The 24,734-nt window shown below is 33.5% G+C and overlaps 2 protein-coding genes across 2 annotated transcripts in view; one reads left to right on the top strand and one right to left on the bottom strand.

The window, feature by feature from the left end:
• LOC140057270 (ATP-dependent RNA helicase DDX1-like) overlaps positions 1 to 8,477 on the bottom strand; it is a 44,149-nt gene extending 35,672 nt beyond the window's left edge. Inside the window, exon 1 of the mRNA XM_072102853.1 lies at positions 8,318 to 8,477. Coding sequence (XP_071958954.1) covers positions 8,318 to 8,333 — 16 coding nt within the window. The 5' untranslated portion in view covers positions 8,334 to 8,477. The remainder of the gene's footprint in view (positions 1 to 8,317) is intronic.
• Positions 1 to 24,734, top strand: part of LOC140057082 (enoyl-CoA delta isomerase 2-like) — a 442,575-nt gene that overhangs the window by 205,002 nt on the left and 212,839 nt on the right. The window lies entirely within an intron of this gene.

The following is a 24,734-nucleotide window of genomic DNA, read 5'->3' as shown; positions in this document are numbered from 1 at the left end:
GAACTTAGGGTTGTTACCATGGTTACGGGATTGTGAACATTTGTTAACTAGCATTTTTGGTATCCTGGCACCAAAATAAGGTGAAATCAAGTAAAATCTCACTTTGGGCATTAAAATCCTACGGAAATACATGAGGACCCGGACTAGAGACTCAATTTCCAATAGAAGACATACAGTATCTATATATAAATTTACGTAAGGGCAAAATTCGGTAAATCGCGCCTTACTTCTATAATTTTTACTCGATGGTATATAAAGTTGGTTCGTACTTTCGGTACTGATTTTAACCACCTGATGTAACCCTGTTTACTAATTAAATTAAGTTAGATAATAAGTTATTGACGGTTAAAACGAATTTAGGTTCCAAGATTTGCCCCAAATAGGGGTGTTTTCCGACCGTGGTATACACTGTATAATGGATGTCCATCTTGAAAAATACCCGCCACAAAAATGCGAGGAGGCTTCGCATTTTCCTATCTCCTCCTACGATAATTGTTTTTAATAGCTGAAAACCGGTTGAACAGCTAGAGTACACCATCATAATGTTGAAGACAGGCCGATTTTCTTTAAAAAATACTATTTTGATACATTTAATATACGTTTTTACAAATGTATTGATTTGTGATGAATGGAACATTCCAAATTATTTGGTTTAACCATACAGGTATAGATTTAGATTTATGGGCCCCCTTGGAGAATAAACATAAATAGTATTGCAATGCTGTACAATACTGTTAAGGTATTAACCACTTTTGATCGCAATTTGAATCGCAAATTTCTTACTGTGAGTGTTGGTACTGTTAGATGTAATATAAAAATATATACAAATAAACTTTATTACTGTGAGTGTGGGTAGGCCCTACTGTTAGATTATAAACATATAATATACAAATAAACATTCCAAATTATTTGGTTTAACCATAGAGGTATAGATTTAGATTTATGGGCCCCCTTGGAGAATAAACATAAATAGTATTGCAATGCTGTACAATACTGTTAAGGTATTAACCACTTTTGATCGCAATTTGAATCGCAAATTTCTTACTGTGAGTGTTGGTACTGTTAGATGTAATATAAAAATATATACAAATAAACTTTATTACTGTGAATGTGGGTAGGCCCTACTGTTAGATTATAAACATATAATATACAAATAAATAAACGTTATTACTGACAGTTGCTTCTCAACGTTTGTATTAATTAATAATTTAAAAATATATAAACGTCGTAGTGGTGTATCGTTACATGTACTTTACTATTTCAATCGACTATGACAGTGAGAGTTTTAACAAAGTACCGTATTAAATCGTAAATGTTTTACTGTATTTAGTGGTATATTATTTATAGGCCTATAAAACATTAAAAACAATATTTCGTTACCGAGTGGATAAGAATATATTTTAAAATGTTTCCTCTTTGTACCTATCTTCTTCCCCCATCCCTCAACCCTTAATGTTACATACAAAACACAAATTGGGTTTGTTTAAATGAGTCCAAATAAAAAAAATTGACTCATTTTGTTTCTCTCTCGGAAGTAATTCCCAGGGTGCTAATTTTAGCTGACTACATAAATCATTGTGTATATTTATTCGTTTCTGTAAACGACAATGTATTATAGTCCGGCAGTACGTACATTTGAAATCTCCATTTTTTTCTCGCTGGAAATACTGTGTATTCGAGAACCATCTGTGGGCACGACCTAGATGGTACGCGAGCGAAGCGAGCGTGCCATCTAGTTATTTCAATTATGTAACAGTAACTGGGAGGGAGTCTCAACATTGGAAGGGGCAACGGGGTTGAACCCCTAAATGTGAAAATGCTTAAAAATGTGAAAACAACCACAAATATAAAAAACGCATCACCCACAAATGTGAAAACACATCACCCACAAATGTGAAAACAGCGGCAACCAATGTGAAAACGACCATTGGCCACAAATGTGTAAAAAATAAGAAATTTTCGCCCACAAATAATAAAAACTAGATTTGAACTAGTCACTTCGACGAGTTAGTTATCCGCACGACAAACGCCACATGCACATCACACGTTAGAATATTGCGCACTCAAAAAAGATTATGCCATTATGACCTGAAGAAAATAAAATGTTAGTGTGCTCTCCATTTTGTGTCTAAACAGTATACACTATATACATACTACATACAGTTTAGCATAGATAAAATTACGAGACCTGTCTTTTATTCCAATTTTTAACATGATCATGTCATCAAAATGAAACACGAAGATAGCAATTTGGAAGGAAATTATCCGAGCAACAACCTATTAACCTTAATTTGGACATGCTCTTTAATGTGATGAACTATGACGCAAACTGGCCATATGATGACATCAGAACATCCGATATGCAAAATGTTTACATGAATTCGTATCTAAAATTTAACAGCTTCCAGAAATGTTGATCAAACAAAATCATTTTCATCTTTGCATCCAATTAAACCTTGTTTTGCAAAAATAGCCTTCATCAATTTTGTGCTTTAGTATTTTTGTACCAATTTTGGAAGATGTCTTTGTACATTTTCTCCAGATTGCGTAAACGAATTTTAAATGACAACCGACTTTTGGAAGGATAATTACATGAAAATCGAAAATGATAAAATTTGGATTGTTTCTGAATAAATACTTAGGGTACAATTTTAGATGATCAAAAAGACACACGCATTATTAAACAGAATACCATTACTGACAGAACGGTGTGTCGGATTTACTGGAATCGGACCGTACTAGTCAATTCTATTGTTTCATTAAAAAAAATGTCATCTTGTTTTAATGATTTAAATTTGTTATCTAACATAGTTTTTTCAAAGATTTTAACCAGCCTGTTAGTGGTGATGATTCGCTGTTGGTCTGGAATGAAATAAAGTATAAATGTTATAATGCACAGAAAAGAATTTATTTGAACAAATAAATACATTGGTAACGCCTTACCGCTGAATACAATACACAATATAGACACGGATGAACGTTTGTTTTGTAATACTATATGATGATCAAATGCATTCGATTCTGGGATTCAACTTCAATCGACAATTTTATCAGTTCCCGACCGAATTAAGCTTTCTGGTGGTAGGATTTGATCTGGTAGGCATCTGGTGGTGTTTAGTAGGACTGTGCACTGAGCGTTTTATAGTAATCACCTGCGGCCCAACTGGTCATATTATGCCCTGTAACGCCAAATTAAGTGAAATTTCCAAATTAGGTTCGCGTGGTCTGTATCACGTAAGGCTAGGTCACCTAATTTTGCAGCACGTCGTCGTGGCGAGCTAATCATGTTTTTAAATATTGATATTATTTATTTCAAAATAAACAAAACTGAAAAAAAATTTATTAATCTGAGTATTTCTAACCTAATAATCTTTACTCATTGTATGAAATTAAACCATTATAACTGAAACATACGACGAAAATTTACAATTTTAGGGTATAAAAGGTACTGTCATCGAAAAATATAGTAAACTCGACTCATGCATGATGGGAAGCCTACGACCCCTTTCTAAGCAGCTGGAAAAGAAGACTACTCGTTTTAGCGCCAAAGGAAAGAACAAATTCTAGAAAAACAAACGGAGGCAGGTGAAAAAATTACATCGCTACACAACGCAGTTTTGCATAATTCTGATGATAATCCTAATTTAGGAGGTGCATATCTTAAAAAATAGGTCGTAAATCTCTTCAAGTACAAGTTGACAAATTCACAATCTAGTGTGTTAGCGAAAGTCTTAAATTTTGCACCGTAATCCAGCAAAATACCCGAGGACGACTAAATTGTAGTGACCGAATATGCCTGCAGCAAAATCACAGGCAACAACACAGCTAGTCTCCGATCACGCATGGCTAATATTCTCCGTAGTGCTAAAACACCTAAATCACGAAAGAAGAACGCAAAGCCATTGTTCAACTTAAAAATCATCTATATAAATATATATATATAAATATGAATACAGGATTAAGATTATAATATACAGCATTTAAAATTACCCACTATTAGTCAAATCACTTTAGATTAAGTTACTACAATCGTGAATTTGATTAAGGTGATTACTAAGCTTTCTCTTAAAATAGGTCCAAGAGTTACACTGTTACAGACAAATGTATCTTTGACATCCAAAGGCAAGGAATGCTAAATGCTAAATCCGTACTTGTTATATAAGTTATAAGTTTTAATTGAAACTCTTAAACTATTTTTTCCTTTAGAATGGTAATGGTCATTTTATCGTCATCATTGATGTGATATATTTTCCATTGTTTCGATTAAAGTTAAACTTTATTCAATTAAACATGTTGTTTTAGGTGTTTTTTTTTGCTGCTGGTGGTATCTACAATATCTAAGCTACGCCATACTTTGGGTAAATTGGGTCTCTAGTCGAACTTTAGAGGGGTCTGCCAAGGCAGTGTACTAGTCTGTAATAGGTCATTTGGTAATTGCTTACAATGTGCTAAATCATATAACATTGGTTGCTGGTGGTATCTACAATATCTAAGCTGGGATAGTTGGGGAAAGGGTGTGGAGGGGTGGGGGAGGGCTCTAGTCTAACTTTAGAGGGGTCTGCCAGGGCCAAGGCAGTGTACAGATAGTCTGTAATAGGTCATTTGGTATTGCTTACAATGTGCTAAATCATATAACATTGGTTGCTGGTGGTATCTACATTAAATAAGCTGGGTTAGTTGGGGGAAGGGGGGTCTCTAGTCTAACTTTAGGGTGTCTGGCACTTGCGATGCAGCAGACAATTAGTCTGCTGTTATCCATTTAGTATTGTATGAACACAACTTGTTCATTTTAGTCCAAGAGCATTAGGGTTTGACCCGGACATTTCTGGTAACAAGCTAATTTTTGCAGGAAAGGTCCAGAACTATGATTGGAACATCATACTAAAAGTCCTGTAAAATCCTCCTTGTGCTCTTCGAGAAATCCAAGATGGCGTGAGGTGGTTTCCCGATTAATCGTACGATCAAAACGGTACTGGGTATGATCAACTAGCGTTCGTGTTCCCACCTAATCATCCATTCATAGAAGTACTGATGAAGATATCAATCTGTGGCGACAATAGAATGGACCCGAGACCTGGCTATCTTCGACTTTTAAATAATAGAAAGTTTAGAAAAATGTTTTTGTTAAACTAGAAATGTACGTTGTATGTATAGGCCTATAGAAAAATGGTTGTAGTTTTCAAAATTACGTTGTATAAGTTGCGATGTGAAAAACTGTTATTTGATCGTTAGTTGTCGTGTACATAAAGCAAAAATATAAATAGCCTAGGCCTATAATAAAATAAAATAAAAATCGTTAGTAAAACTTTTAAAAAGAGTAAAGATATAAGGAAGAAAAGCAAAGAGATCATGGAGCGGCTGTACCAGAATATACAACACTAAGTATTGTAAAGTTAAAAACTAAAAATTTAGGCGATCTTGTCAAAGGTCAAGCGCCTTCAGCCTGCCACGTTTCGATATTCAATATTGAACTTGACCTGACGTGGTTCCACAATATCTTTATATGAAAATGGTAGAATTGATAGAAAATAATAATTAATTCAAAATTTACCTAAAAATTGTTTTGAACTGAATCGATGGATGTCTTGTCGTTGTATGGTTTTGGTTTGGTTTAAAAGTATGTTCGATAATAAAGTGCGTGAGCGTATTAGAATGAAATGCTAGCGTATACAATGTGCGCGATGACAAGTTGTGTACTGTGTGATACATGTAAGATAATAAGTGTATCGTACATTGTAGTAGAGCGAAAATAACATAGGTATAAAGGTAGGATATAAATAAGTAGTATAGGATGTATAGAAAAAGGAATGGGTTGTTAGTTACAGGAAAGATTTTGAATGTGAGGAATGACTATGATGGTTAACTCCCACTAGAGATCTATGTCGGCACCTAGGCCTGTATAATGTCGTGAGGTGGTTTCCCGATTAATCGTACGATCAAAACGGTACTGGGTATGATCAACTAGCGTTCGTGTTCCCACCTAATCATCCATTCATAGAAGTACTGATGAAGATATCAATCTGTGGCGACAATAGAATGGACCCGAGACCTGGCTATCTTCGACTTTTAAATAATAGAAAGTTTAGAAAAATGTTTTTGTTAAACTAGAAATGTACGTTGTATGTATAGGCCTATAGAAAAATGGTTGTCACTTGAAGCCGGTATTTTGCAACAATCCACCAGCACCAGAAGCTCTTCTAGAAATTCGTCGATGTACCTGCAATGGCTCATGCTCAACAAATCGCTGTAGTTGTAATAAGAAAAACAACTTGCTCTGTACTGATTTATATGAGTGTGGTGATGGATGTGAGAATACAAAGGACTCGAATGTAGAGCTAGTAGACGATATTGATGAACTTTATTGACTGGAGAGGGTAATCTGACTATCATCAATATTTATGGTATGTATTTATTTATTATAACAGTTCCATTGGTGATTTGAAATATTGATTTTGATATCATCAACAACAAGTACCGGTACAAGTTATAAACAATACTAGACAAATCTATAATCTCTCAGTTGTGGATATTACATGCATTAGGGCAAGAGGTCAGATATGGCATTTCTGTTTGCTTTAAAACAAAACATTTAATTACAGTAAATATAAAAAGGCATACTGCGAACAATTTGAAACAAATTTCAAGTCTGTGTGACCATTAGTTACCGAGAAATGATGATAGAAGGTCAAAGGTCAAATGGTCAGAAATGGCATTTCCAGTCATTTCTGGTCAAAATGTTCCATTAGAGTAAATAGAAATATGTACCTTACGAACATTCTAAGATTAAAACCAAGTCTCTACGATTAGTGGTTGCCGAGATATAAGTACTTGGTAGCATAAGCGGCCATTTTGAAAAAGCGCCCCCAACGAATGAAAAACGCATTTAGAATTTGGACAACAAGTTGGAAGTTGGTCGTTGTGATGTCCTTGATCACTTAAAAGTGAAAAATCAAACTTGGCTAAATATATGAAGTAAAATACAAATGCTGCCGGACTATTAATTTTGAGTGGTACCTCACTCATCTGTGCTAACCCCATTTTAAGCCCTCCCTGGGGGGGGGGTGGTCTGGCAGGCCTTTTGCAGCAGAGAAAAAGTCTGTCGTTTGTGATACTGGTATAAGGATGCCAATGGGCATCCCATGGTGGTAAAATTAGGTGGTATCTCTCTCATCTAACCGGGGTCAATTTTTTAGCACGTTTCGGGGTCCCCCGGTCTAGACGCAGCAGGGGGGTGTGTGTGACCGAAACGGCCGCCAACATTTTCTATGGGACGCCAATACCGCCGCAGCTACAAACAAGCCAATGCAGTATTATAAACGTACAGTAAAGCCTATGAAACCACGATGGAGGAACAAATAAATGAAACCAACCAATATATGTTTAAGTATAAAATCAAAGAATATACGTATTTTTAGTTAAGTTTTTATTAAAATAACGTTTATTATAATAATTCACCATTCTAAATTTATTTAACGTATTCAAACAAATACTGTATTTTGTCCAATTTTAATTCTTTTCCTTACACTTTTACTGTATACATTTAAAAAATATATAAAAAAACCCAACTATGTTTACACAATATCCATTATTATACGATAAACATAATAATACATAAATAATTAAAAACATCTATCTGTTAATATTTATTAAGTCACATGTACGTCTAAAGTCATTTCAATCTGAAAAAAAAGTAAAACAATTGTATTAAACCACACGTCGTTTTGATTACACGTTGTATGACAAACGGCACACGCGGCGTTTCATACATTCAATTTTGTTTTAATTGGCGGCCGTTTCAGTCGGCGGCCGTTTCGGCTGTAAACCGCAGGGGGTACCCGGCAGACTCCCATTTTCATTGACTTAAAGTGACCCCCAACCAACACACTTAAATAGTGAGATATTGGTACCTAGCTCATCTAACCAAATGTCTCTGGGCTGCCGGTCTATGTTTGTTTTATAAAAACTGTAGTGTACTGTATTTTAAAAAATGACAGAACTTAATTTTGCAATAGTAGCCTAGTAGTACCTAATTTGCCGCCTTAGACGCCAAATTAAGTTCGGTACCTAATTTGGCAGTGAAACCTAATTTGGCGTTACATGTCCTACTACTACTACTACTACTATTACTACTACTAGTAGTACTACTACTACTCTAGTACTAGCCTATACTAGCCTATTATTACAGACACAGTACAGGAGTCAGTCAGTACAGCTTACAGGAGTCAGTCAGTACAGCATGCAGCAGTACCAGTAGTCTGACTAGCCTAGCTATACGAACTTGACGAACTGTTGCTTTTTCCAACCAAATAATATTTACCTGCAAAGGCAGTCATATTCACGAATAGCGTACTTGTTGATTAGGTACGTAAAATAGACTTAGGTCTAGGCTACCTGTATTTGTTTTACACGTGTCTGTCGTAAGGAGGGCCGGGGAAAGCCAGCTAATAATATGTCCTTGCTGACAACTCGAGAACATCATCAACGAGCATTATTGCGAGCAATCCGCGATTTCGATTTTTTGCATTGGAAATTTTTTAACAGAGCATGGATACCCGCCCTCACACGAGCGGAGGGTTTTAACAAACTGCAAGCCATGGATTCATTGGAGTCAACGGCCCACGTGACCATGTTAATTGCAATTCAAGCGAGTCATATTTTAAATAATTTAATATAAAATTAGTATGTTCATATGAAACATTAGAGAGGAGTAATTTTAAATAAAATCATTATTTTATGTTATGTTGTTCTAAATATACCCTAATACTAGTGTACTAACTACTAAAATAAAGTCAAGTCTGCCTGCTGCTCCCTTCTTGTTGGTCTCGCTTGCAGTTATTTTTTTTCAAAATTTCCCACTTGTTGGTATTTGTTCCGTTGAATTACTGTCGTGGATTGCATGCATTGCGTGCATTGTTTACTCGCAATTTGGCAACTCTCAGTTTTTATCCTTACGAACAACATTTAATTTGGATTGCTGCATATCAACCCTACACTTTATTGCACAACAGAATGGTAATTATATTATAAACAAGGTTATATACATGGCTGCAGTTGGGCGCTCAAGTTAGTGTTTACCAACCGACCAACCGACATAGTGAGCTGTAAAAATAAAAATCATGTAAACTGAAAAACCAATATAATAATAATTCCTTTGGGAAGTATCTGATAACTCCATCGTCAGAACATCAGAACTAAAAACCACAAGTACAAAAAATAATGATGGAATTTGAAAAGCAGTCAGAAATAATGGATATGAAGGAAAATGAAGAGTGATTCAGTGTATGATGCCATGGGAGAGAACGAGGATGAGGAAGAAAGGTTAGTATCGAGCCAAATGAAAACATGGAATGCCTTTATTTATCTGAAATGACGATGTCTACTACTAGTAATTAACTATATGCCATGTTTTGTAGCTATTTCATATCAATGTAAATCAATGTTCAATCCTTCCATGTATTCCATATTTTAAGCTATTCCCTATTTTGTTTATATTGTAAAGCTTTTCCATAATGTATTCCATATTTGAAGCTCTTCCCTATGTATTCCATATTTTAAGCTCCTTCCTATGTATTCCATATTTGAGGCTCTTCCCTATGTATTCCATATTTTAGGCTCTTCCCTATATTTTTTCATATTTTAAGCTCTTTCCTATGTATTCCATATTTTAAGCTATTCCCTATATTTTTCATATTTGAAGCTCTTTCCTATGTATTCCATATTTTAATCTCTTCTTTATGTTTTTCTTTAAGCTCTTCCATTCCATATTTGAAGCTCTTTCCTATGTATTCCATATTTTAATCTCTTCTTTATGTTTTTCTTTAAGCTCTTCCATTCCATATTTGAAGCTCTTTCCTATGTATTCCATATTTTAAGCTCTTTCCTATGTATTCCATATTTTAAGCTCTTCTCTATGTATTCCATATTTTAAGCTCTTTCCTATGTATTCCATGTCTCTTCTCTACATATTCAATATTCCAAGCACTTCCCTGTGTATTCTGATTCAAGTTGTTTAAAGAATGGTACAGAGTTTATTAATAAAGTTTACTCTAGAGTCTATATTAGTAGTAATGTATGTAGGTCCAGTCTCCGTAGAGGGCGTTTGAGGGGATGACATTAGTTAATCCTATTATAATTAATACAATGGTAAACAATGGTAAGGAAGTAAGACAATGGAGTTGTTATTTAATTTGAAACATGTACTTAATTTCTTCCGGAAATGTTAACAATGGAGCTTCGCAATGAATGAATGTGACGTCAAGCAAGATGTTAGTTTCACTATTCAAAAAAGTAACACAAATAATAATTATTTCTAACTTTAAATTAAGTTTTATTTTCATTTAAATGGTTTACGTTTTACATAAAGAATTCTTTGTTTCCTTTTAAAATAAAACAAAAAGGACGCTACAACTGACATGAATAAATTATTTTGTTTAGTATAAATGTAGGGTGAATGTATAGTTAAATTATCAGTAGGCCTATCAGTTTTCAAAGCGCTGAACTCTCTCACTTCTACAATCTTGATTGAGAGAATTTAGTACAGTTTTCATCAGTATGATTCTACAAACCAACAGTCGATTACACCGATTCTAAGATAGCCGATAAGGCTAAGGCTACTATGCAGCGAGTTATGAGATCTAGCAAGAGACAGAGAGTAGAAGATGAACCAAATACAAGCGCTTCTTTTCAACAAGATTATCGACCGGTAGTAAAGAATCACTTTTTAAGAATGATAGTCGAATTAAAGTTACAGCTACTAAACGTATTAAACTTAATGAAACGAGGCACGTCGTTGCTCAACGTTGGGGTGATGATATGTACGTGTGTATCCGAGAATACTATCAATCAGAACCAGATGGTAAATTTAAACCACCAGGCAAGAAAGGTATTAATTTAACAATGATGCAGTGGAGAGATCTAATGGAACAAAGGGACATGGTCGATGAAATGTTTTTAGAATTGGATGGATTTGACGATTGTGGAAATGCTGTAGACATGAATGACAATGGAATGCTAGAAACACGGACCAAAAAAATTTACAAGATTGGTTAAAACAGTTCACGTAATTACAATATAATCTTTTGGAAAACGGTTTGATGATCTTGGATCGGACATTTTTTTTAAATTGAATGACATTGGGAAAGCTACTTAATGAAACAAAAGATACACGGCGCTTCGACACAATGTTCCGACAGGAAATACAACAATGACAATTGGCTCAAACAAATTTAGTAAATGCCGAATGTAATCCTTTGACTGTATATACTCTTGAATCTTTACCTCATTCCACAACGCTACAGCCTGACAGACTTAGCATATTCAACCAAAAACCAACAACTAGTTACTATGGGTTCCGGGATTGAAATCATTGATCTTACTATGGACTCTGATGTCGAAGAAGAAGTTATAGATATAACTAATGATTCAAAAATTGAAGAAGAAGACATACTAGCTATGACTGGTGCCTATTTTACAGCAGAGAAGGAGGAAGAGATGGGGGATATGACGAGAATAATTTCTGAAGAGGAGAGGATTGTATACGGTGACTATACCACCTATTTCTGGCAAGAAATGCCGATGAGGTAGAAGATGAGGTGTTTACGGAAGAGTACCTAAACCCTGTGCTGGAGGCTGAGATTAAGAAAGAAACTACCAAACTTGAGTACAAAGAAATAATGAGAACAATTGAGAAGGTTTTCATAGAAGAATTTATATTCGTTCTGAATGATATGGTTGAACGTTATAACTTTCACGGCTCAAGATGTGAGCAACTCCTAACATTTTTTCGACCAATTCTGGCATTGAAACTTGTGGACAATGGCGCTATCCATTTTGAATGGGCGCTAAACTACTTTCATTTACGGTGTATAAATGTTGATGCGTTCGATAAAGCCATAAAGTTGATTACAAATGATTCAGAACTTTTTAATAAGGTTCTTAACCAATTGTAATTTGTACAATAAATATTATCTCAACACTTTTTAATTAATTATATATACTAGATGGTACGCTCGCTTCGCTCGCGTACCATCTAGGTCGTGCCCACAGATGGTTCTCGAATACATAGTAATTTCAGCGTCACAAAACTGGCGATTTCAAATGTACGTACCGCAGGATGTCATTTACAGAAACGGATAAATAGACACGATGATTTATGTAGTCAACTAAAATTAGCACCCTGGGAATTACTTCCGAAGGAGAAACTTATCACAAAATGAGTCCAAATTTTTGATTTGGACTCATTTAAAGAAACTCAATGTGTGTTTTGTATGGGTTTTTTTATATTAGGGTTGAGGGATGGGAAAGCGGATAGGTACAAAGAGGAACCATTTTTAAATATATTCTTTATCCACTCAGTAACGAAATATTTTTTTCGTGTTTTATAGGCCTATAAATAATATACCTCTAAATACAGTAAAACATTTGCGATTTAATACTTTGTTAAAACTGTCACTGTCATAATCGATTGAAATATTAAAGTACATGTCACGATACACCACTACGACGTTTATTTAATACACAGTATTTTCCAGCGAGAAAAAATGGAGATTTCAAATGTACGTACTGCAGGACTATAATACATTGTCGTTTACAGAAACGAATAAATATACACGATGATTTATGTAGTCAGCTAAAATTAGCACCCTGGGAATTACTTCCGAGAGAAACAAAATGAGTCAAATTTTTTTATTTGGACTCATTTAAACAAACCCAATTTGTGTTTTGTATGTAACATTAAGGGTTGAGGGATGGGGGAAGAAGATAGGTACAAAGAGGAAACATTTTAAAATATATTCTTATCCACTCAATAACGAAATATTGTTTTTAATATTTTATAGGCCTATAAATAATATACCACTAAATACAGTAAAACATTTACGATTTAATACTTTGTTAAAACTCTCACTGTCATAGTCGATTGAAATAGTAAAGTACATGTAACGATACACCACTACGTACGTTTATATATTTTTAAATTATTAATTAATACAAACGTTGAGAAGCAACTGTCAGTAATAACATTTATTTATTTGTATATTACTGTATATGTTTATAATCTAACAGTAGGGCCTACCCACACTCACAGTAATAAAGTTTATTTGTATATATGTTTATATTATATCTAACAGTACCAACACTCACACAGTAAGAAATTTGCGATTCAAATTGCAATCAAAGGTGGTTAATACCTTAACAGTATTGTACAGCATTGCAATACTATTTATGTTTATTCTCCAAGGGGGCCCATAAATCTAAATCTATACCTCTATGGTTAAACCAAATAATTTGGAATGTTCCATTCATCACAAATCAATACATTTGTAAAAACGTATATTACATGTATCAAAATAACATTTTTTAAAGAAAATCGGCCTGTCTTCAACATTATGATGCTGTACTCGAACTGTTCAACCGGTTTTCAGCTATTAAAAACAATTATCGTAGGAGGAGATAGGAAAATGCGAAGCGTCCTCGTATTATTGTGTGCGGGTATTTTTCAAATTGACATCCATTAGACAGTGTATACCACGATCGAAAAACACCCCTATTTGGGGCAAATAGTTGAACCTAAATTCGTTTTAATCGTCAATAACTAATTATCGAACTCAATTTGATTAGTAAACAGGGTTACATCAGGTGGTTAAAATCAGTACCGAAAGTACGAACCAACTTTATATACCATCGAGTAAACATTCTAGAAATAACGCGCGATTTACCGAATTTTGCCCTTACGTAAATTTATATATAGATATATAATCCTTATTGCTTTTCGGTGAATTATTATTCTGTTTTGTAAAATTAAAATTGAAATAAAGTTGATTACAAATGATTCAGTTGATTAGCTGTACCGGTACAACAAACACATATCTGGACCTATTTGAATTGCCTTATTTAACAACATAATGGCTCTATTTAGTTGTTTGATGACATTACTCTGCACATTATTTCTGAGATCAATCATATTTCAACCAGGTTCATTTGATTGTCTGGTTCGTCAACTCGGCTATCATAACGAAAATGTTCACTATAACATCCGTGTCGGTGAGTCATGTTCTCTTTTTTTGCATACATGTGCTAGCATTAATAACACCACAAGAAAACGATATATTAAGCCTGTGAGATATTACGCCAATCATTATTCGACTTTTAACCTATGTTTGTTGGTTAGTGGCGACATTCATCCTCACCCAGGCCCAGAGCTGATGCATAGGAACAAGAGCCAGCATATTGGAAACGGTAATAGTACGAAGAATACATGTGAATCTTGCGCTAAAACGACAAGACGCAATCAAAAATGTCTGATTTGCTGTGAATGTCATCACATATTTCATATCAAGTGCATACCTATGAGCAGCGATAGTTATGTGTTTTATCAAGATAATCCATGGGCGTGTAACATCTGCTCCCTACCACAACTATCGGACTCATTTTTTTACAACTCATTGAACAACAACAGTATATTGTCACTTCCATCCAGCAATACACCAACTGATTCTTCCATCTTTGAAACTAACCTTATTCAAGTTGCTTTATTTAACGCCAGAAGTGTGGTGAATATAATAAGATCGAAGAATTCCATGCGCGTATCGCAATTGATGAATTGGACATCTTGATTGTCACAGAAACGTGGCTGGACTCCTCTATTGATAGTACGGACCTGTTTCCAGACTCATTCGTTGTGTACAGAAAAGACCGTTCAAGACACGGTGGTGGTGTTCTGTTAGCTTTGAAGAACGCATTTAAATCCTCTATTGTTGACTTTCCTACTAACATTGAGGTCAAAATTATTGAAATAACTGTAAATAACAATTTTAACATTTTAATATGTGCTGTTTATAGGCCACCGAGTTCAAATGAAGATTGGCTCAATCAATTCTACGATGTCGTTGATTTTATCCTATCTATTTTACATAAGTACTGTGGTATAATTTTAACTGGTGATTTTAATTATGATTACGGTGTTGATAGTCCCTTAGTTTATAAGAAATTTAAAGAAATTATTGCTCCACTTGATACTATACAATTTGTTGATTTTTTTACTCGTGTATCTAACACCAAAAGTAGCATTATTGATCTGGTCTTGTGCAATAACCCTGACATTGTATGTAATTTCAGAAGTCATCCCGGTCTCAGTACAAGTGACCACCTTGGGGTTTATTTTAATATTAACGCTAGATGCAGTAAAGTTAAACCTGTAGATAGATATTATTATCAATATAGTAAATGTGACCATGACGATCTTTTTACAACGTTGGGGGCGGTTCCTTGGGGACTGTGCCTGGACTGCCTCATTTACAATATATTAGGAAATTAAGTGTCGCCTGTGTAAATGGTGACTCCAAACGTTTTTTTAGTTATGTTAAGACTAGGCGTAAGACTGGACAAGTCAAAAACTTTGTTTTTAACGGTATACCCTTGGTTTCCGATATCGATGCGGTAAATGCATTTTCCACATTCTTTGCGTCAAACTTTAACGAACCTAATCGTAATTTCAATGTTAACCATGAGATCTGTAATTGTGTTCACCCAGATATTGTTCCCCTTAATAACATTAATATTACTGAAAAAACTATTTTCGAGGCTCTATTGTCATTGAAACCCAACAAATCCCCTGGACCAGACGGGATTACACCTAAAATGTTATCTATGTCAGCTCCAATTATTGCCCCAGTGTTGTGCAAAATGTTTAACAAGTTCTTAACGGATGGCTTTGTACCAAAAGATTGGAAACTCGCGAATGTCACTCCTATTTTTAAGTCAGGTAATCGTAACGATGTTAATAATTATCGACCTATATCGCTATGTTCTATTATAGGTAAGGTTTTTGAACGTATTATAGCAGATAACATTCTTTTTCATCTTCAATTTTTTGGATTTATATGTCCCACGCAACACGGGTTTTATCCAGATAGATCGTGTATTACACAGGCCTCAGCGTTATATCATGATTGGTCACAAACAATGGATGTTAGACAACCTCCTGTAATTGATGCAATATTCCTTGATTGGGAGAAGGCCTTTGACCGTGTTCCCCATGATTTAGTAATCAAGAAACTGCACAACATGGGAGTATGTGGATCTCTCCTAAAGTGTCTTCACTCCTTTCTCAGTGACAGATTCCAACGTGTTGTTCTTAATAAGGAGCATTCTGATTGAGATAGAGTGGGCTCGGGTGTTCCTCAGGGATCAGTGTTAGGCCCGCTTCTATTTAATCTCTTTGTTTATGACCTACCTCTAAATACCTCTTCTGTTATGAAGCAGTATGCAGACGATACAGTAATTTATAAACCTGTATTCAGTCGTCATGATGCACTTACCTTACAACAGGATCTTTGTAAAATTTCCAAATGGTGTGAGGATAATAAAATGAAATTAAATGCAAAGAAGTGTAAAGTCGTGCACATAACTAGGAAACGTAATTATATCCCTCATTTTATTTATACAATCGAATCCAATCCCCTTGAAGCTGTTAATTCACATAAATATCTTGGTATTAACTTCTCACGTGATTTAACATGGTCTGCTCACGTTAATGATGTATCGATGAAATCTATGAGAATGCTTGGGTTTATCAAACGGTTTGTAGGTTTCAATGACACCGAAATTTTACTACGACTTTTTAATGCACTATGTCGACCTGTTATTGAATATGGTGCTCCTGTGTGGGATCCACATCAAAAACAACATAATATAGCTATTAGCAAGTCATTAAGACGGGTTACTAAATTGTGTGTTGAAGGCGATTTCACTGACAGGCTTAAGATACTAAATTTACCAGATATGGTTCAAAGAATGAAATTTCATAGTATAATTTTTGTAGTTAAGTGTTTGCATAATTTAATTGATTTTGATATATTTGAATACCTTACAATTGATTCTCGGTATCCAGAGTCCCTCACCTTTAAACACATGTATGCTAGAACTAATGCATTTAAATACTCCCTGTTTGTTAATTTCCCTCGAATATGGGAATGTATCCCGCATGAAGTTCGTAACAAAGTCCTGTTTAACTTTGGGGAGTTTAGAAGGGATTTGAAAAAATGTATTACTGATATCGAATTCATTTAGACTATCACTGTGTTGTTATGTCTATTGCGTTTTTCGTACTATTAGTTGGGAAAGCCACTCGCGACAGTGCAGTTCTTTTGAACTGATCCACTTTTGGTTACCCGCAGGTGCTGATAGTACTTTTGTTCTGTTTTGTTGAATGATGCCGTACCTTGTTTATGATTTTTGTATGTTACCTGGAAATTGAATAAAAGATAAAAGAGTAAAAGAGAACTTTTTTAATAAGATTTTTAACCAATTGTAATTTTAACAATTTTAAATATTATCTTAAAACTTTTAATTAATGTGATATATTTTTATAATTCTTATTTCTTTTCGGTAAATTTATTATTGTTATTATTATGTTTGTAAAATATATTGGAATAGAATGTGTGTTAAAATAAAGGTTGTGTTTTTTAAAAAACAACGCTAAAAATGAAACTTTTTTGCTTGCGGTTATTTAAGTATTTGAATTAGTATTTTATTTTCATTTATGTGATTGAGGGAAATGAGTATGGATGGGAATTTGAGGAAAGTATAATTATTACGACCCTAAACACCCCGGTAGTTTTGGTGGTGTGGGCCCACTTTATCAAAATGTAAAAGACGATTTAAATATTACCAAGAGACAAGTTCAAGACTGACTGAGCAAGCTAGATACATATACATTACACAAATCCATTCAACGTAAATTCAAACGGAACTGGGTACTTGTAAGTGCTATTGATGAACAATGGGAACTTGATTTGGAAAAATAACGTGTATAAATTTAGATTCAGACAAACTGTTTGCAAAGTCAAAGTTTTGACTTTAAATTTCTAAAAATCAAAGGAAGTCAATTTTGAAATAGTTAGCAGCATGGTACGAGGAATCGGACTGGAAAAAAAAAACTAATCCTAACAAAATAACCCGTAAACCAAAATCTCGCTTAATATTTATTTTATATTATAAATTTGTAAAAGTAGTTTCCCTATTTTAATTCATGGTAAATTTATTTTTCGAATTAATTTAATTTGTTTTCTTTTCTGTTGAATTTTTATTATTATTATTATTATTATTATTATGTTTGTAAGGTGTATTGAAATAGATTTGTTTAATGAAATAAATTAATTATGTTTTGACTTAATTTATGTCAGTGTATATTTGTAAAAGTAGTTTCCCTATTTTTATTCATGTTAAATTTATCTTTCGAATTAATTTAATTTGTTTTCTTTTCTGTTGAATTGTTATTATTATTATGTTTGTAAAGTGTATTGCAATAGATTTGTTTAATGAAATAAATAAATTATGTTTTGACTTAATTTATGTCAGTGTAAATTTGTAAAAGTAGTTTTCCTATTTTAATTCATGATAAATTTATTTCTTGACTTAATTTAATTTTTTATTTTCTGTTAAAGTTTTATTATTATTATTATTATTATTATATTTTGTAAAGTGTATTACAATAGAATGTGTATTGAAATAAATTTTGTTTTTAACATCAACAACAAAAATGAAATTTGATCTTTGCGTGTTGTTTAACTCGAGTATGAAGTTTTTGAATTTGTTAAATGTAATTGCAAACATACATAATAAAATAATGATTGTGATTAAAAATATTCTGTTTACTTTTTTTATATTTTAAACATTAGTATTTTTAACAATAGTTATATTTTATATATAATAAGTAATATTACAAAAATAAACATACAAAATGTATAAAGCATAGATTTATTAAATTTAGGCCTAAATACAATTTCTTTATTTCAAAATGAATTTCATTTTCTACGTGTTTTCAATTTTAAATCTTTTAAAAAAGACACAATACGTACTGCTAAAAAAACGCACACAAAAGAAAACAAATTTGAGACGCACGGTATATGTAACGACACTTTCAATAAGAAGGCATATTATAAATGTATTTTTACCAAATTTATAAAGTAAATGGTTATTATTGAGAAATATACATTTTAGATAAATGATAACACATCTACAATTAATTAGAGAGATCAATACAATATGGTGTTCATAATAATTTGTTTTGATGACTAGAGGAAACATCTGAAGACATTCAACGAAAAACAAGCGTTAACACCATACCAGTCACTAAGAATGCTACTACTCTGAAAAAAACATCTCCCTTCCTACAAAGAAACAAATTCTGAACGAAAATAAAAAATAAAAAAATAAATATAATAAGTAAACAAAACACGCGCATTATAAATAAAATGAATAATTTAAGAATATTTGTTAAACTACCCACGAACAAAAAACGAAACATACTAACCGATTCATCGTCATTACGAAGTTCAAATAACGAAAACTTTTCCTTGAAAAATCCACAGGAGACACGTTTTACATTTTCTAACTACAATTCAGTGTCACATTGTGTCGCAACACATGTACATACAACGAGTCGTAATATCAGGGGTTCCTCAGGGTCTGTGCTTGGACCCCTGTTATTTAACATATATGTTAATGATCTACATATGCACCTACGTGCAAAACCATATCAATATGCAGACGACACTTGCATTGCTAAATGTATAATGACGAAGGAAGATAGTTTATCTCTGCAACAGGACATTGACACGATCTCCTGGTGGTCAGCACTTAATTCACTTTCCCTTAACCCTAATAAATGTCAAGTGCTGTCATTGTCCAGAAAACGAGATCCCGTTGTTCCATCTTACATTCTAAATGGACATGAACTCATGAACGTTAATGACATTACGTTACTTGGTGTGGTAATATCCCATAATTTGTCATGGGTACATCAGGTAGATAATGTAACTTTGAAATGCAATAGGATGTTAGGTTTTATACGATCAATTGCCACAGGTTGCTCTACATCTGTTTTACTTAAACTTTATAAATGTCTTGTTCTTCCCCATATCCAATATTGCTCCCCTGTTTTGTATCCTTATCGTCAATGTCATATTAATAAGATAGAGAAAATTCAAAGAAGGGCAAGTCGATTTATCCTTCATCAACGAATCTTAGATCAGCCATATTCTGACCGATTAACTAGACTGAATTTGATGACAGCTGAATCAAATCAAGATTATTTTACCGTTATTTTTGTTACAAATATATTATATAAATTACAGAATAGTTTTATTTTAAATATGACTATCAATTGTAGGCATTTGGATGTTCTAACTTTTAAACATCTTGCATCCAAAACTGATAGTGGAAAGCATTGTATCCCAACCAGATTTATTCGTTTGTGGAATTCACTACCGGTCAATATTAAAGACGCCTTTGTATGCGGAAGTTGGGTACAATTTAAAAACATGTTAATGGACCACTTTAAAAACACTATGCCTCTTTAATGTATATAATTATGGTATTAATATTACATATTTACATTGTTTTGTGTATGTATGCTTTGAGTGCTGGTGTGGCACGCCTTATGGTGACAGTGGTCCTTTGACCTCTTTTGCCACTCCTTGGCACACTCAAAGTTTATGTATTGTTTTAATGTTGCTAAAATTAATAAAATAAAAATAAAAATATTCCATATGTTAATCTCTTCCATATTATGTATTTCATATGTTAAGCTCTTCCATATGTATTCCATATGTTACGCTCTTCCATATGTATTCCATATGATTAGCTCTTCCATATGTATTCCATATTTTAAGCACTTCCATATTTATTCCATATTTAAAGCTCTTCTCTACGTATTCCATATTTCACGCTCTTTCTTATGTATTCCATATGTTAAGCTCTTTCCTATGTATTTTCATATTTTAAGCTTTTCCCTATATTTTACATTTTTAAAACTCTTACATGTGTTTTCTCCATTTTTAAGCTTCTTCCTTTATTATTTTCAGTGATGCAATAGTATTTCTTCAGGTTCTGGATGAGCTTGGTATCACTAGGGGATGAATTAGCAGGAAATTGCATCAATTATTTACTAAAATAATATCTTTTACAATAGTTTGGAATAAAAATTGTGTGTCATATTTATCTTATTTATCTTCAGATGGAATGATGGTAAACAGCCTCAGAATATGTGGTTTCACACTCTCTTAAGCTTACTATCAAACTAGTTTGACAAAAAAGTGTGATGTGCCTAAATAAGGTAGTGATATGCCCAAATATGGTAGTGATATGACACCATCATGTCCATATATGGGCACATCACATTTTTTGTCACATAAAGTTTATAGTGTAGACATAACATAAGCTTAATATTCTGTACATTGAAAAACCATCACATGACCAAATAAAAATATATACTGTACATTTCTGTCACCTTTTAAACAAAAACTCCAAAAGTGGTCAGTTGTTTCTAGTCTCTAAGGCTGGTCCTTGTATAGAGACAACAAAGTAAATACTTTTAATATAAAAAAAATAAAAGAAAAACAACGAAAATCACCTATATAAAATGTAAATTTAATTTGTATCACGTTTATCCGGCACAGGATCAGCATTGAATGCATCAACTAAAGAAGGTACCGGTAGCTGAGGGTGACATGGACGCTGATGCTGACTTACAAGCTAGGTTGGATAATTTAAGAAGAGATTAACACAGCAAATACATAGACTTTTTTACTAAATTAATTATCTGTTGTTCGGCACCTCTTGATGGAGTTAACAAGGAAATTGTATGAAGGTGATAGTTTAATTTGGGGCCAAGATCCAGATATGCGCGCTCACTGGTTGATTATAAAAACCCATTATAAGCCCTGAAAACAAGATGCATTCAAATAATGTCAAAAAAGACTAAAAATTATTTGGTCACACTTTTCTTCTAAAATGTCACTTCTCCAATTTGTGACTTTTGATGATACAGAACAAACAGGGCTGACAATAATGACCAAATCCACAATTTGTTTCTACATTCTACCCGATACATCAACTGTATCATGGCTAGCGACAATAAACAGTATCGTGTCTTCTGACAGCTATCCTCATTCCATATGTGATGCTGTAGTGTAGTGAGAGATTATTTAGAGGGCTAGGTTAAGTTAATATACATTTGGTGCTATGGTATGGCCCAGTTGCCATGAACAGACACAATACTGTGAATGAGAATGGTTTTGTCATTTAATTGGTTGATTTTGTATCACATGCTATGCATTGAAGGTAGATTTGTACAAAAATGGAGGTTTTTGTGCCTAGACCTAAATATTGAGTTGGCTACCACAGCCAAAACCTGAACGCTAATTCATTTGATTCAGGATAGATAGAAGCGGCTGATTAGTTGAACACAAATTTACTCGAGAACAGTAAATATCTATAAACAAACAATTAGTGTTTTGTATGTTTTGAATGTAAAGAACATTTTTCCTTTCGACTCACAAATTATTTGTACATTTTTTGTATATAATGTTGAGAGTATAAAATATAATAATCTCCAAAATTAAATTGATTCTAACTTCTTCAAATGAATTAGAATTAATATTTAAACATTAGGTTATAACATTAGAAATGGTTTTTTTCAGTTCATTTCCTCTTTAGGCCAGTCTTTCTCAATGCTATTAAAATAATTGTTCAACCAATGACAGAAAATATTTATTCAAATAAACGCCCCTCATGAGGGTTTTTAGGGGGGCGTTTATTCCAAATGATGTTCTACAGGGGACGTTTATTCGAATGAAAATATGCTATACATTTTTATCATTCTGTCAAACCATATCTTGATCAATAGAAAATGATGCCATACAGAAATGATTTTTTTATACTCTAGATATAACATTTTAATTTTATTCATTTTAAAAATATAATTGTTAAATTAGGAAATGAAAAGTAAATTATAAATTTAGTTCTTAAATGAAAAATGAATCGATTTTTTCAAACTAAGTTTGATGAATACGCATACACAGTTTACATAAGCATATTTTGTACAGCATCTATGAAGTCTATTATAAATAACGTGAAAGACAATTATGAGGTTTGATATTTTATGTTGTAGGCCTATATCAGCCAAAAGCTATTTGAGCGAAGTTAAAAATTCGTGAAAAAAATAATGTGTACTGATAATAATATTCCATCCGGTCGAATATTAATGTTCTTATTTGTACATACGTAATTTTAGTATTGGTCGATGCCGAACTGACGTAGCTTACTCCATTAAACAAAATTCACAAAAATGTCTAGGCGATCATGCAGCTTGCCTAAACATAGGAAGTTCCAGACCCACCCTTCATTCAATCAAGGCAATCTAACATACAACATGATGCTGAGCTCCGGAGATCGGAGGATTTATCTGTGGCTGCGACACGATCAGTTCCACGCCCCTAAAGCTTGGTTCCCACTAGAACGTAACGCAAGGACGTAAACGCAACGCAAGCGTTTTAACCAATGACAAGCGGAGTTATAAGATAAGATAACTTTTATTGATCCTCAAAAAGGAAATTCATTGCTCGTCATAATAAATAAAAAATAAAGAAAACACAATAGACAGACAGTTAGCAATCACAAGCGAATAAGCCATCGCTTGTGATTGGTCAATTCACTAACGTTGCGTTACGTCCTTGTGTTGCGTCGCTAGTGGGAACCACGCTTAAACAGGCACCGCGCCGCGCGCCACGGAGAATATGTATACAGTACTGGTGGTACTGTGTTTGTCGCAGCCATACATAAGATCAAGGAACTCTTATCTTGCCTTGCTTCAATTGTGTACGTGTCGAATTTCCGTTTTTTAGAGTAATGGTGGTAGCCAGCACCCCCGTGGTATGTCTACACTGGCAGACATTGGTTAGTCAACTCCTAGTTTTGTCAAGAAAAGTTTGTAAACCATGCAGTTCGGCAGAAAACCAGTTTGCAGAAGTATAGGCCTACGCTAGTAAAACTCGAGCAAAGAAATAAATTGCCTTTTTCCGAGTTTACAAACAAAAATATAAATTTTCTAGTGTAGCCACACTTTTGCCATTAATTTCAAAAACGTTTTAGTCATCGCAATGCAATACGATATCATTGGCCATCGAGTTAATTGTTGGTTCCGATTCTGATACAACCATGAAACGCCGACCGAACATACATTTACTTATTATACTAATGGTTCTCTAAAACAATATGTCTTTTTTATTTGCTATAAAAATTACAGTTACAATAGTAGACGATTTTCAGGGTGGGAATATTCTTTTCAGTTTTTATTAATAACTTCATCAAGTTTATTTTTTTATACTTTAATTGTGCTCATCATACCTATTGCTCATATTCTGGAATTTCCAAAAGTGTAATGTAGAATAGTATACAAATAATGAATGTTTATGAGTGTAATGGTACAAATAATGGCACGAGGTGAATGATGAAAGGTTATATCAACGAGGCAAAGCCGAGTTGATATAACCTTTCATCATTCACCAAGTGCCATTATTTGTACCATTACACGAATACAAAACATTCATTATTTGTTTTATATAACATCTAAATAAATTCTAGTTATTTGAATCAAATAAAAGGTAGCCCTACCCTAGCCAAAGCTTACTACATTTCATTCACACACATTGATTAAAAACAGTAACATTTGGTTTTTAATAATGTTATATTAAATGTTATATTTATATGGATTTCGTAAACACACCTACTTTTGTGTTAATTATGTCAACAAACGACCAAACAATCCTAGGCCTAGCAAGGCTAAAACGCCTAGGCTAGGCCTAGCCTAAATACTAGCATGGCCTAGGCTAGGTCTAGTAGCCTAGTACTAGCTTGGCTGAAAGGCAAAACTTCGACAGACAATTGGAACTTAT

Source organism: Antedon mediterranea, chromosome 8, assembly GCF_964355755.1.
Source record: "Antedon mediterranea chromosome 8, ecAntMedi1.1, whole genome shotgun sequence".
Lineage (NCBI taxonomy): Eukaryota > Metazoa > Echinodermata > Crinoidea > Comatulida > Antedonidae > Antedon > Antedon mediterranea.
Note: the sequence above shows the minus strand (reverse complement) of the source record. Positions and strands in the feature narration are given on the sequence as shown.